This window comes from Marmota marmota, unplaced genomic scaffold (genome assembly GCF_001458135.2).
Source record: "Marmota marmota marmota unplaced genomic scaffold, marMar, whole genome shotgun sequence".
NCBI lineage: Eukaryota > Metazoa > Chordata > Mammalia > Rodentia > Sciuridae > Marmota > Marmota marmota.
The window spans coordinates 9,936,713-9,952,913 of record NW_025999853.1 but is presented as its reverse complement, the minus strand read 5'-3'; the positions used below and the strand labels follow the sequence as shown (position 1 = coordinate 9,952,913).

Here is a 16,201-nt window from a genome sequence, read left to right as displayed (position 1 = left end):
CAGCCAAAGACTCAGAGGTACCCTTCTGTAGCCCCCCTGAACTTTTGTCTTTCTCTTTGTGTAGCTTCCCCCTCTGTTACTGTGCTTTACAAATCCTAGCTGCCTTGACCTCATGAACTCTGATATGCTTTTCCTCCACAGCCAGCTTATGGGACTCTGTTTAGGTCCCCATTCCTGAGCTGGGACCTGGAAACTGCCTCTGGGCAGTAAACTGGAGCAATCATAGGGACGCATCTCATTGTTTCTCTTTTCTCAGGGATCTCGATTTCCTGCAATGGTCTGAGAATTGTTGTTTCATGTATTTTATTACCTTTCTAGTTATATAAAGTGAGAGGGTAAATTCAGTCCCTGATGCTCCATCACAAATGGATGCCATTGTCTACAGTTTACCTTTGAGGTCTTATTTCACAGCAAATGCTTCCTGAGTAAGTTAATATCTGTGCCATATATGAATAGTATTATATTAAAAGAGCCATGGACTAGGAATCAAGATCCAGTTTCTTTCACTTGCTTGCTATTTAAATTTGTGTTTCTTACAAACAATATGGTGCTTCCGTGGTTCTCAACTCAGATGACATAATTAATTTGATTTCTCAATTTATTTTCATCTATAGAGGGAGAGTTTGAACTGTCTTTATAGCATATGGACATGATATAAAATGTGCACACAACAAAGTATGTCATTTGGCTTAGTTTGAGCTATTTTCAAACAAAAGCTAGTATGTTATCTCTGAATAGTCTTTATTATTTGTCTTTATTACTTCCATGTATTTTTAGGCACCATACTGGACATACCTTTCATGTGCCCTGGGACTCTTTATCTACCAGTCACTGGATGCTATTGATGGGAAACAAGCCAGAAGAACAAATTCTTGTTCTCCTTTAGGAGAACTTTTTGACCATGGGTGTGACTCTCTTTCCACAGGTAAATTAGCATTTTCTTCCTCACCCTCTCTCTGTAGTTTTAACACTGATAGCTTAAAAACCAAAATGAACCAAGTTGTTTGCTCATTTTTTTTTTTTTTTGCAGAGGTGTACATTTGGGAGCAATTTGCATAATTTGTTTAAAAAGGATGTTCAAAAATTCATTTTGTTAAATAGACCTTATTTTAATGTCAGAATTATGTCCTCTGAAACTCTGCATTTCAAAATAGCACAGGGCAACTATTTCATTGATGATTTTTAAATTCGTAATGGTATTTAAACTTTGTTCTTTCAGTATTTATGGCAATTGGAGCTTCGATTGCTGCTCGCTTAGGAACTCATCCTGACTGGTTGTTTTTCTGCTCTTTTATTGGGATGTTCATGTTTTATTGTGCTCATTGGCAGACCTACGTTTCAGGCATGTTGAGATTTGGAAAGTAAGTATGTGTTTTCAAGTTGTATATTTAAAAATGTAAACAAATTAATTTTCACAATCTGATATGGCATTTGTTCATGATAAAGGGGATGAAGCTTCATTCAGTAGTTTAAATTCTTTTAAATTTATTAGAGTGTTCCATGCATGCTACATCTTCTAAGTCCTGTAGGTGTTCTGCATGTTACGGATATGTTATTTGACAATAGTTTTATTTTCTTCCCCCATTCTCCAGCTTCCTCACTAGCCCAACTTTACTATAGACAGGGCAAAAAGAAAAATAAGTGGTCCAAATAACATAGAAAAAGAATTTGTAGTATTTAAATAAACAGCATTTGACCCTTATAATAAGTGACAAGTGATGTGGAGCCTAAGGTACTCATTGGTCAAATCATCATGTGCCCCAAAATGGAATCCCTTTGACAACCATCAACAATAACAGGTAATTGTGAGACTCTCAGCTGTGGACACAGTTGGTGAAATGATTTACAAGTGCCCTGTAAATGCTGGAGCCTTGCACCAGATGCTATCTATGCCTCTGGTGCCTCTTTCTCAGACTCCAGGAAATAGTGCACAAAGCAGAAATGCTGTTCTGTATTCTTGCTTCCCCATGTAGCTCTCCCTCCACTTGGTCCTTGAAGACCTTCCTGCTGTTTGCTCACTCTCAGTTTACCTTCCTATGTCTACTGATTCTTTTTAGCCCCATTTTCTTGCTGCATAGGAAAATCAGTAGCTCTAAGAAAAAATAAAAAAACAAAACTAAACTCTTGGTATAATGAGAGGAAAAACTCAAAAGTATAGACCATTTTGGAGCAGGAAGGCTTCAGGCAACTTTTCATATTAATCCCAAATTTTGGAATAATTGCAACTACCACCTACTAAGCACTTGCATGCTTTAGGCACTGTACTAAGTGTTTTCCATACATTGTGTCTTTTATTCCTCACATTAATACTGGAAAATGGATGTTACCTCCACTGTACAAATATACTACCAATAAATGATAGAACCAAGACTACAACTCAAGTCTTTGACTTCATGCTCTTAATAACTGCTGTCCAGAACTATGAGTCTAGCAATGTATTACATGTCATGGAAAGATAGAAAATACATGACAGATAGAGAGCCCTCTTTTAGGAACTATGTGGGACATTTCGTTAGAGACAATACTTCTGTGACAATGATAACAGTCCAGATCAAATGTGAAAAGACTTACTTTAGGTTTCCAGAATCACTGAAGAAATCCTAAGTAAGAAGAAGGTAACTATAGGCTGAACTAGTTTAAGAGAGTTTTAATAGAAAATGTGAAAATTAGTTCTTTACATACCAGTCAAGACCCATGGATCAGAAAGTACCAGTAAACATTAAAGGTAACTGTGCAAAATTAAGAATCTGTACCTATTTATAGATTAAGATATGGTAAAATAGAAAAGCACCTTTTCAAAATCAAATGCATTTTAGTTAATTTGCTATGGTAAACTGGAGTAATATAATGCAATGTTCTGGATAATTATTATTATTATTAATGACTAAAAGTAAAACATTTATTTTTTTATTATTTCCTTCATTAAAATTATTTCTGGGATGAATTAGTTCACATTTCTGGCCTCACTGTAAATTTTACTCCCAATTACTATTGAATCTTGAACTGGAAATACAAAGATGAGTCACCTGTCATAAGAATATGCCAGACACACTGAGGAAGAGCATTCTACTCAGAAGCATCAGGAAAGTACTTAGAATATTAGAGAAATAGCTAGTGAATGATTACCAATCCTGGAGGAAGTAAAGGAGATCCTTCAGGGTCTCAGGGTCAGCCATTTAAATATTAACTACATACTTATTTTCAGCTATGTACTTTTTTTGCCTTACCAAAGTAAAAATACTATGGAGAACTGAATTGGATAGGTTGAGGGGTCCTGCTTAATACTACAAGAAGGACTATAAACATACCTTATGGAAGTGTGTAGACTAACCCCATGTCAGTTGTCCATTGGCTAGGATGGATTTCCTGAATATCTGTCATTTTAAACATAATTTTTATAGTATATATGGTATTTGAAAATAGATACATAAAACCAAGATGAACACTATCAGCATATACTTCAGAAATTTATTTCATGAATACATTCTTGGTTTAAGCCTGTTTTCTGTGATTTTCTGTTTCTTAAAAGACCTAAGAAAAAACATACCAAATCAGCTTGTTTTGTTGGGCTGAAAAATGTAAGGTTTTACTAACATTGCTATATTTCTTGCTATATCATTTTTTCCAATTTTCATACCCCTTTATGTACTTTATTAGTAGTCTACTTTAGTATAATAGTTGAAAATAGAGGCTCTTGAGTCAGATTGAGTAGAATCAAATTCTGGCCCCTACCTACTGGTTAATTGATCAGAAATATATTAATTTCATTTTTTCCATTTCTTTACCTATCAAATTAGAACTATTGTCATAAAAAGTTATTGTGAATATTGAACAACAATGGATGTAAAGTACTTAGCACAGAATCTGGAACATAGAAATATTCCATAATAAAGTTAGCGTTATGATGCCTTGCTATTTATATTTTAATTCAATTTCTTTGGTATGTTTATTTCCTCAGGAGTGACATTAAAAACTAACCTTTCCTAAAAGAAAAACATATGTATTAATCAGTGAGATAGTAACTGATGTCATAAGAAAAGAAGCATAGGGAAGTTGAATCAAAACAGATTTGAGGATGGAAGGTTAATATAATTTATTGAGTGGTTTTATTGAATACTGGAGCAATGAATTTGAATAAACATTTTATCAAATCTTGATTGAGCATCCATTCTAGGCCCTTTCCTAGGTGTCATAATAAGAAGAACAAACAAAACAGACAAAATCACTGATCCCATGCAGCTTACTTTCTAATCTTGGAGACATAACAGTAAAATATGCTAAACAAATAAGTACTGCAAATAGTAAATTGGGTGGTGATAGTGGTATGTGTCAAGAACTATAAGGGGTCTGATATTTTACCTACTTATAAGCTCCAAGAAAGCCTGTTAATGTTTTATGAATGCCTGCAGAAGATACAAAGTCCTGGGTCAGAGGCAGAGGACAACAACTGGGTTATTGAGGATTCAGCTATTCCGTATTAGAATTCACCAACTGGGCAAAAACAACAGACAGAGGTTCCTGTTGTGCCACATTTCCATGCCTTACCCTCTCCCACAGTCTTGTAGGGACCTAGATGAATGCCTGCACCTGTAGTGGGTTCCATAAAGAGAGAACTTTGAGGAATCTGTTTAGTTTTATAGAAAGCAAAAGCAAACCTGTTTAGGGAAGGTGTAACCTCATCTTTCAGGGTTGCTCACAACATTCACAACCCTGGAAAATGACCCCAGTTGAGTGTTGTCATAAAAAATTATTGTGCAGACATAAGCTTGCATTCTTGGCACATATGCAGGGCTACGCAAGGGTATTCTGGGTCCATGGCAGAAAGCCTCTCATAATTGTGGGAAGAAAAAAAAATAAGGAAGGAAGAGCAACTATTTAAACACTTCTTTTTTCCTTATGAATATAAAACACTGTCCTGTATTGTTCCACAGAATAGAAGTACTACCTATTTTACTTTGATGCTAATTGTTATGTTGACCTCTTAAAAATGTGTAATTTCACTACAAATATGAACTTGTTACCTTGAATCAGATCATTAAAGCCATAATACATTAGTAACTACTTTAACTATAATTTTAAACTTTTAACTTAGTTTATGTATTGGAGTTTAGTTTATGTAGTTAATATAAGTTTATCAGTGGTATATTAGATTTTCTTTAGCACAGTTAGCAGAAAAATTTACAGTTAAAATCTGTCCCAGGTTTAATGTTTGCCATATAAGATAGAGCATATCTTATTTATAACATGCTTGTTCCCATGTAGAATCTTATGTAATTCAGTAAAGCAGGGTTTAAAATTTAATTTTTAAAACTAAATCAAGCATTTTAAGTTCAAGTCCAGTGTTAACTTGTATTATGTGGTACTTTTAAAAAATTAACATGTGAATATTTAGATTCAATGTTAATTTTTTCCTTTCTTTCAAAACCTTTCTATCAGATCTGTTTCTAAGACCACGTTTGGGAGGAAAGATTCCTTATCCCCATCCAACCTAGAATTACAATATACAATTTTAAAAAAAGCAGACTTATAAAATATAATCCCCAATATTTTATTTGATTGAACACACAAAATATTACTGTTAAGTTACCGTAACTTTTTCTACTGCTTACTCTCAATTCTGTACCCCTCTCATTGTGGACTCGTAAGAAACTCTGTACTACTTTGAATAGCACTATTGTAGATTGTCCTCAATGTTAACAACCTGGGGACTTATGGGTATTATGCCATCATATCCCCAATATCTATTTTTCTGGCATGTTAAGCCTTTTGAACAGATTCTTAACCCATTAATTAATTCTCTAAGCCTATGAGTTGTTATATAGAATAGTCTTTGTATAATGTGTCCTTCAAACTCCAATTGTCTGTTCGTAGTTCAAAACTTGAGGATTGGTGAGTGATTCCACCCTTATACTCCCATAAACTTTGTAATTTACTAGATCTCAATGTTATCTTTTCAGCTTTCTTTTTTCCTAGACTTAACAGGCACAGAAGTAGGATGAATATATGAGCTTAATTTAACATCTGTTATTGAATGTTGTATATGTGCAACCAGCCATATTCCTAGCCCAGTTCTCATGTGTCATTTACTTTCATTCTAAAGAAAGCTCATCCCATAATCCCTATCTGCTTTCTAGTTGCTTCTGGTCACTAGTCATAGCCCATGAAAATTATGGGCAATGATATTATTCTTTGTTATTACTGAAATGAGTGCAATACTGATAATAGGACGTCCTAAGTGCAGTAGGATGAATGTTGGCTCTGAAGTCATGTTCTTAAGCAATATTCAGCTATTCTTTAAAAACCAGACATAATTTATAGTTTGCAAGATACATAATAGATGCTAAATAAATTTCAGTACTCTCCCTCCTTTTTCTTCAGAAAGAACCCTACATAATATTATTATATTTACCTTTACAACTAATTTGACTCTCCTCCAGGCAGCCTGGAGGTCTTGGTTTGCCTGCTACTGATCTTATAAATACTGAATGTTATTATTATATTTTCCTTTTATTTGTATGTTAAGATTCAGTTCATTTTTCCTTCTAACTGACCAAAATAACTCAGTCAAGAAATCTTTTCTTCCATATCTAGTTTTATCAAATCCCTACATTTTTTGTATTTGCAGAACATTAAATATTCCTCTAGCATTAAAGACTCTGGGATATGTAGTAGAGTCTTAAAGCAGAGACATAAAGCAGGTAGACAGATTTTAAAAAAGTCTAGATCTCAGAAAAAAAAATTGAAGATTTGAGAGGTTATTAACTTATAGGTGGTAGTTTTAAATTTAGGTTAAATTATTCAGAGAATATGAAATTGCAGATGGAATTTAGTAAACAGCATTTAAAATGTAGAGGAATAGGAAGTCTAGGAAGGAGCCTGGGTAGAACTCTAGAGAAGAAAAAAAAATCAGGAGAGTACATGGAATAAATAGAAACATAGCAAAACAGTTCAAGAAAGAGGAATGATCCACATTTTAAATATTGCAAAGAAATATATAAGATGATTACTGAAATATATCCACTAGATTTGGTAAATCAAATCACTGTTTAAGCAATTTTAGTGGAATAACGGGACCACAGTCCAGACTCTAGTGAAATAATCACAAATATGAAGAGGAAATTACAAATGTAGACTAATTTTCCATTAGCCTGTTGAGGGAGGAAAGGAGAGAGGATTTGATAGTTTCTGGGGAATGCAGATTAGAGAGACTGAGACTGTTTCATTAGTGTTTTGTTTTTTTTTTTAAGAGAGAGAATTTTTTATTTTTATGTGGTGCTGAGGATTGAACCCAGTGCCCCACGCATGCCAGGCAAGCGCGCTACCGCTTGAGCCACATCCCCAGCCCACATTAGTGGTTTTTTGAGAGAAATATGAATATGTTTATAAGAGGGAAAATGTCTGTGAAAACCAAAAAGCATACTGACTAGTTGTAATTTAATAAAAGCTGTTAGAATTCCCCCTACTTTATAAGTGAAATTGACTTAGAAGTGTTTAATGATTTTCCCTAAATCATATGGTTGCTTGTTTATTATTATGATTTATTCCTGATTTATAAAAGTAATACATAATTTAAAAAATTCAAACTTTAGAGAAGTATATATAGTAGAAAGTAAGTCTTCTGAAATTTCAATGACAATTATTAGCAATTTGATACATGCTATACAAGTTTCTTCCCTTTGCACATGTTGTTTTGTAGCCTTTGAATCTTTGTAATCTTTGAATTATCAACTGAATACAACTTTGTGTATTCAGTTGATAATTCAAAGATTCAAGTAAAGGTAAAAATAAACAAAGTGTATAAAGATGTTTACTCCCTCGACATCTAATATATGATTAGCTAAACTACACAGTCAAGAATTTTACTTGCAAACACCTTATCTATTTTTGTCCTTCCTTTTTAGAGTGGATGTAACTGAGGTTCAGGTAGCTTTAGTGATCGTCTTTTTGTTGACTACATTTGGAGGATCAACAATGTGGGACTACACGGTAAATCTAAATATTTAAATTGATGTTTAAGCACTTTTTAAATATGTAGGACAAAATAGTGTATTGTTAATCTCTTCAAATCTTTTCCAGGAATTAAACTCAGGGGCACTCAACTACTGAGCCACATTCCCATCCCCATTTTGTATTTTATTTAGAGACAGGATTTCACCGAGTTGCTTAGTGCCATGCTTTTGCTGAGGCTGGTTTTGAACTTGTAATCTTCCTGCCTCAGCCTCCCAAGCCATTGGGATTATAGTCGTACACCTCCCTTTATTTTATAATGTTAATATCCTGTATACCTTATAATGGCATTTTCTTCTATGTGTAAATATTTTACTACATAGAAGATAATGACTCTATTTGCCCTCTACCCCCCTCAAAAACAGAAATTACCTTTTGAGGCCAAAATTTATATCATGAAATAAATATGCTTTAAAAGTCCTGTTAATTATGTTTGAAATTTGTCCTTAAGTATTAAGGAAGGAAAATGGTTAATTTGCCTTTTTAAAATCCATTTTGAGATGAAGATTAAGGCATGCTTTTGTTTTATGCCAGGTTGGTGACCTCAGTTGGCTTTTAGGGGACCACTATTATAAACTCGAGCTTTGCATAAGAAGAAAATTTATAAAGAAACAAATTATTCTGTCACCCAACCCAAGTTCACAACACTAGCTGACTCACAACTTCATATGCGTAGTGTTAAGAAGAATAATGTCAACGGTCAACAACTGATATTCCACACTGATTTTGTCCCAAACACTGTGCTGTCAGTTTCATCTGCCTTCAGAACAATCCTGGGAATAGACGTTATCATTATTCTGTTTTAGAAATGTCTTAAAATGATTAAGTTCTTTGTTCAAAGATACATGGGAAGTACTGAAGCTAGGACTTAAACAGACTCATTCCAGACGTAATGTTTGTAATCACTAAGCCACATACCTCCAGCAAAAACAGTGAGAGATACAAAACTAAATTACCATATGATCCAGCAGTCAAGCTCCTCCTGGGCATTTACTCAAAGGAGTTGAAAACTTATGTCCACACAAAAATGGCTAATTACAAAAATGGCTTTATTCTTAATTGTCAAAACTTGTTTGGTAAATTGGTAAGTAATGGGGTCCATTCAGATGATGGAATATTATTCAATGCCAAAAAGAAATGAACTATCACAACATAAAAAGACCTAGAGGATCCTTAAAAGCTTATTAAGATCAACAAGCTAATCTGAAAAGGCTGCATACTTTGATTTCAGAACATGACATTCTGAAAAAGGCAAAACTATGAACTCAGTAAAAATATGAGTGGTTTCCAGAGGTTGGGAGGATGTAGGGATGAAAGGCAGAGAGCACAGGATTTTTAGGTTAGTGAAACTATTTTGAATGACTGTTGGATTCATGTCATTATACATTTATCATAACACAAAAGAATGTACAACACCAAGATTGGAACCTAATGTAAACAATGAACTTTGTGTGATAATGTGTCAATGTAGGTTCACTGGTTGTAGCAAATGCCATGATGGGGGATGTTGATGGTAGGGAAGGTTATGGGGTGGGAACAGGAGGAATGTGGGAATGCCCTATACTATCCTCTCAATTTTGCTATGAACCTATAACTATTTTTTTATTGGTTGTTCAAAACATTACATAGCTATTGACATATCATATTTCATACTCTAGATTCAAGTGGGTTATGAACTCCCATTTTTACCCCGTATACAGATTGCAGAATCACATCGGTTACACATCCACTTTTTTACATATTGCCATATTAGTAACTGTTGTATTCTGCTACCTTTCCTATCCTCTACTATCCCCCCTCCCCTCCCCTCCCATCTATAACTATTTTTTAAAAAATAAAATCTAGTAAAAACAGTAAAATATTTAATTCCCTGTAATACTCAGAATTGCTAATTACTGTTTCTCATGGTAGGCTCAGAAAGAGATTTTCAGCATACTTTTAAGTGGTGATATGTTCCCTAAGACATTCATATTCCTTCTCTTTAGGTAAACATAAACAGTAGTATTGAGGATATGCTATCATAGGCCCATACAATGTACTGGAGAGATGCTATATTTTATGGTAGCTATTCAGCTAGTACCCATAAGATGGTGAATGTGGACCAAGAAGCATTTGGGCAACTGCAGGCATTAAGTCAGATGTAATTCACTTGAATTTGGAACTGAAAAATTGTTACTTCCATTGTTTTGACAAGGTCATAGGAATAAAATACACTTGCTTATTCTCACTAAGTATACTTTTTTATTTAGGTTTTCAAAATTTAATGGCTAACCTGTAGTTTCTGCAAATTTGGTACAATCTTTCAAAGTCTATTTTCAAAATACAATAGCCTATGGCCTTTGGCAATTCATTGTTACTGTTTTTAAATCCTTTGCTGCCTTTGGAATTTTTCTTGAACAGCAATTGACCAACAGGTAAATATATTGCTAGAGATTTGATCCTGGATATTCACTACACAAATGTTTTTGCATGCACACACATCATATCTATCACATTTAAGATGCATATCATGGTGTCTGCCTTTCAGGGGCTACTACATTTAAGTGAACTATCCTTTTTCATGTTTAAGTCAGATGAAGGCTTGTTAAGTATTTAATCACAATTATAGAAATAGATTGAACTGATTTGGTGAATTCATTTTTTGCTTAATGAATAAACCAATTTCAGAAAAAGTTACCATTTATATTCCAAAAGTTAAGTTTTGATTACAAGAAAAAGGATAGCTTATTATTCAGGACCTATCATAATGTTTCTTTACTATCTAATAGGAAGAAAATTGTTTTCTTAATGATTTCTTTCTTTTCTTTACCCCTAAAGATACCCATTCTAGAAATAAAATTGAAGATCTTTCCAGTTCTCGGAATAGTTGGTGGAGCAATATTTTCCTGTTCAAATTATTTCCATGTTATCTTCCATGGTGGTGTTGGCAAGAATGGATCCACTATAGCAGTAAGGCCCTAATTTCATCATCACTATTAATTTATGATAACTTTTTTTTTCTTATCACCAGCTACCAAGAGACATGAAAATATGTCAAAGCTCGAGAATGGAGAAGGAAACTAAATATCTTAAAGAATTTATTGTAGAAACAGCACAAAAACATTTTAAAAACTATGTAGACGTGGGGCTGGGGTTGTGGCTCAATGTGAGGCACTGGGTTCGATCCTCAGCACCACATTAAAAAAAAATAAACAAAACAAAGGTATTGTGTCCACCTACAACTAAAAAAAATTTAAAAAAAAACTATGTAGATTTATAATGAAGCATTTTTCCTCTTTCCACAAGCTTGCTTTGCATAGACTTTTCTGACTTCATTTAACTATTTTCATTATTGTACATAATCAAGAGTTTCCATTTGTTTTCTTGCAATTTGTGCCTTGAACTAGTAGAGGAGAAGAGGAGTAGGGAAGAAGTTCCTGACTGAATTGACAGGAAAGCTATCAAAGGTCAAAGGTTATACAGTGGGGCAATTTATTACTCATATATTTTATTGAAATGCCACTGAAAATATTTAAAAGACCTATCCTAATATTTTTTAAGGGAAAAATTTTAACCTCAATTTTCAAGGAGGTACACCTTGTGTTTTATGTTCTTTACACTTGCTCATGAGATAATTTTTTATTTATTCATATATTTTTTTAAAGTCTTTAATACTTTTTTTGTTTGTTTTTTGTTTGTTTCAGTATTGAGGATTGAACCTGGGGCACTTTCCCATTGAGCTATATCCCAAGCCTTTTTATCTTTTATTTTGAGACACAGTATCACTAAGTTGCCCAGGCTGGCCTTGAACTTGTGATCTTCTTGCCTAAGCCTCCCAAGTCACTGCAATTACAGGCATGTACCACCATGCCCAACTTCACTACTTTTAAATTGGAAAGAGCATTCTTTCCAAGTTTTTTTTTTAAACAAACATGATACCTAGGTGTATTAGTATTATCATCTTAAAAGTAGTTGAACGTAGGAAGATAAATGTTTATTCCAGTGATGCCATCTTACAATAAAACATTATAAGGACTTTTTAGGGATTGCACATACCCTTTAATTCCTTTGGTTCTATAATTCAAAAATTCTGTTCTTTTAGAGTGGATTTGATCTTTGGAAAACAGTAAAAGTTATTTTGGAAGGACTAATAAAAAAGAGTAATAAACATGAGATATAGTAGCATTTTTAGTTTTAAAAAAGTCTTATTCTTTTAAATGACTTATAAGTTGTCTCTTAAGACAATTTCAAAGGAGTCCCCATAATACAAAATCAACTTAATCAACTTTTTTGAATCATATATGTATGTGTATGTGTGTGTGTGTGTGTGTGTGTGTGTGTGTGTATATATATATATATATATATATCTCAAAAGCATTATTATATAATTCATTTAGCTATGTAAACTCTGACCTATTTGGGAAAAAAACTCTCATTTCTTGAGGTATTTTGTTAGTTGATGTTGGTGCAGTACTGTACAGAAGGTGCTTAGGAATAAATGTTGCTTGATGGATAATAAAATAGAGCACTAGCTGGAACAAAAGTTCCACTGAAGAAAATAAGATTTGTGAGGATCAACATTCACTTTAGAGGATATTTTATTAAAAAATAATTATTAACTGTCTGGACAAGAACTTAAGAAGTCAACACAAGCTAGGAAGGTAGTTAATTTCAAATTCAGAAACTGGTGATTTTTCAGTTTCTGGCAGATTTTTTTTCTGGAATAAAACTTAAGAACATTATATAAACAGATACAATGCTATTAGTCAAAAGTTTTATAATTTATTACCATACAGTGTTTTACATATGTAATTTTATAGTACTTATAGTGTTATTACTGTTATTTTATAGTAATTTCTAACTTAAAATATGTGAATTTAATAAATAAGCATAAGGCTATTTTAGTGAACATTTTTAAATTGGTAGTTATAGATTTAGTAAACTTTAACATTAAATTTATTTTAGTATTTTGTTTAAGATAAGTAGTGCTGAGAGAATCCTGATATACATGGATAAAAATTTACTGGCCTGGATTATATCATTTTATATAAAAAGACATTTGCAGTCTGAATGCAAAATAAAGGGGAGTGAGAAGGTGTTGATGTGGAGAGAAACCAGGGCAGAGTATTGTCAGTGATTGAAATATTTTGTAGAATTGGCAGAATAAGCTTTTTTTCAGCATTGTCACAAAAATGTAGACAGTTGAAAGCAAATTATATAATTCATTTAGCTATGTAAGCTCTTTTTTTAAGCACTGACACAAAAATGTTGACAGTTGAAGTATTGATGGTCTTTGACACAGTAAAAGTTGATACAGAATAAATCACAGTGTTAATTTTTAGGTAATTATTGGTTTAAAATGCGCATATATAAAACTGGAATCAAATGTCTTTTGCACTGTTTCACATCTGTATAGCGCTAGGATTTTGTGGAAGTTTGAAGTCAGCATACCTAAGGTGTGTATACTTCTTTAAGCCATACAACATCATAATCTCTTCTTTAAGTCTCTAGTTCTTTGCACATAATAGATGTTCAGAAAATGTTTGAATTGTAATAAATCCAGTGTTAAAATGTGACGCTGATTTTCTGCTTTATCCCTTAGGGCACGAGTGTCTTGTCACCTGGACTCCACATAGGACTAATTATTATACTGGCAATAATGATCTATAAAAAGTCAGCAACTAATGTTTTTGAAAAGCATCCTTGTCTGTATACCCTAATGTTTGGGTGTGTCTTTGCTAAAGTTGCACAAAAATTAGTGGTAAGAAGTTCTTTTATGATTCTTAGTGTAACTATTATACTTAGTTCTCAAATGCAAAACTGGAAACTATTTCATACAATGCATTAAGTTTTTCGTGTAGACTCAGTATCACAGTAAGTAGCTGTTTGTGCTACAAGAAAAACTGCATTATGACTTAATATTATATTCAGTTCTTTTAATTATTTAGTTGTAATTATCTATTAAAACTTTCTGATATCAAGAAACTTAACTTTAATAAGCTACCTGGTTATGAATTTGAGAGGTGTAGATAAGGATTCCCATACTGAATATAAGACTAAATAATCTGTCTTAATAGTGAATTAAAACTAACTAATTTCTCCTGAAAATTAGAGCTAAAACATTTAAAATTTAATAGTAAAATTATTTTGTTTACTTTCTTGTAGATAGCTCACATGACCAAAAGTGAACTGTATCTTCAAGACACTGTCTTTGTTGGGCCAGGTCTTTTGTTTTTAGACCAGTACTTTAATAATTTTGTAGATGAATATGTTGTTCTATGGATAGCAATGGTAAGTACTTTTCTGCTATTTATTTTTTAACAGATGTCAAAGCACAACATGTTTAGGAGACATTTAACTATCAGTTGCCTCAATATTTAGTCTATACAATGTTTCTGAATATGAAAATTACTTCTTTTAAGTTGTGAACCATTTTATATTGTATAGAAATAGCCAGTGTATCCAAAGATCAAGCTTCTAACAATCCAGGTCCTTGGAAACACAATCATTTATTATATCTTTCCCCCTCTACCCCCACAAACTAGAACAGAAATGTCAAAAACCACTTCACTCTAACCAAAGGACTTTCTGACTTTCCTTAAGCTTATTAAAATTATTCCCAGCTTACAGAAAGTAACAAGCTAATTAGATGGGGTTAGTACTAGCAAAGGTGGATACTTAGCTGCATCAGAAATCGTCTACTAATATTGAGGAGACAACAATAGATGTCACTAGGAAGTTCAGGATTCTGAGACCCATTTTATATTAAAGGTAGGCAACTCTGTGTATCTATACGGCCTTTGATGATAGTATAATTTGTTTTAATCATGATGATTGAATCATCAAGCAAGGATTAAATTCTAATGATATGCTTGCTCAAGAAAGGCATGTAGATATACATATTTTTCTACTCAAAAATTATTATAAAATGCAGAATATGGTGTTTAAGAAAGACACTTTAGTCATCCAAGGAAAAGAAAGTCATTCCGAGTAACAATCACAAAGTTGGATAAAAGGAACATTACATTTTTCTGTTCTTGAGATATATGTTTACAGTTGGTCTTCAACTAATAGTGGTTTTGAATAGTCAATAGTCTTGATATATTTTTTCCTATTTCTGGATCTCACCAGCCTTTACCAAATTGTTCATGATATATAAACATATTGATATGTATTTTTTAAAAGCTCTAAATAAATCTTTTGATAATTCAAATGATCTCTCCTGTTGTTAAATTTAGGCATTTAAAAAATCTGTTATCTGTTGTGTATAGACCACTGGTATACATTTGATGATACTTCCCTAGGTTATATAGTATTATACTTTATCTGGATTAAATTAACAATATTCATGCATAGTTCATTTAAAAGTCTTTTATTGTCCCAGGGGTGAGATATAATACCTAATCCTCTTGGGCAATGAAAATTTGCAGTCAATATACTAAAAAGTGGGGCTGGGGTTGTGGCTCAGCAGTAGAGCACTGGCCTAGCACGTGTGAGGCCCTGGATTTGATCCTAGCACCACATAAAAATAAGTAAAAAAATAAAAGGTATAATATGTATATATATATAATATGTACATATATATATATAAGTGTCTGAAAATCAGAGTACTTTCCTTTAAATTTTTGATGTACTTGGATATGTATTATAAAATGGAATTAACAAAATTAAAATATCAGGCGTTAAAAATTCAAGCACCTGTTTTGTAATGAATAGTTGGCCTGATTTATACCAATAATGTAGGCTGGTAAACTGAGGAAGTCAAATTCAACTTTTCTTTAAAACATTATACAGAAGAGGGCTGGGGATATAGCTCAGTTGATAAGAGTGCTTGCCTTGCATGCATAAGGCCCTGGGTTCTATCCCCAGCACCACAAAAAAAAAAAAAAAAAAAAAAAAAAATTACTCAGAAGATAAATACACACATACACAATGGGTGCCAAACAAAGTATGTGTTTTGTGGCATCCCTGAGGAAAAGCTTCCTGCTTCAGATAGAAAAGGATCTGATGGAGCTTTTCAAGTAAATGACAGAGATATTTTCTCATGGGTGATAATCCCTCTCCAAAGGCACAGCTATGAGGCTTCTTTTTCTCCTAGGCTTCATTGTTTGAAGGAAAGCTTTTGACTAATCTCCAGGAAAATCTTTGGAAACCTTCCTCTTTTCATTTTGAATAGAAGATAATTTTGTATATGCCTCCCCTCAACAGGGTGTCT

General features: G+C 33.0%; 1 protein-coding gene across 6 annotated transcripts in view; it reads left to right on the top strand.

Annotated features, from left to right (window-relative positions):
• Positions 1-775: 775 nt before the first annotated feature.
• Chpt1 (choline phosphotransferase 1) overlaps positions 776-16,201 on the top strand; it is a 21,546-nt gene continuing 6,120 nt past the window's right edge. For 4 of the 6 annotated variants that reach the window (XR_007347590.1, XR_007347591.1, XM_048803109.1 and 1 more), the window contains exons 1-6: positions 776-925; positions 1,220-1,361; positions 7,902-7,986; positions 10,825-10,956; positions 13,589-13,747; positions 14,152-14,277. Coding sequence is in view for 3 of the 6 variants with exons in the window: in XM_048803109.1 (XP_048659066.1) it covers positions 1,225-1,361; positions 7,902-7,986; positions 10,825-10,956; positions 13,589-13,747; positions 14,152-14,277 (639 nt within the window). In the remaining 3 variants the exon portion in view is untranslated. The remainder of the gene's footprint in view (positions 926-1,219; positions 1,362-7,901; positions 7,987-10,824; positions 10,957-13,588; positions 13,748-14,151; positions 14,278-16,201) is intronic. The other 2 variants (XR_007347599.1, XM_048803121.1) reach the window with 1 other exon arrangement.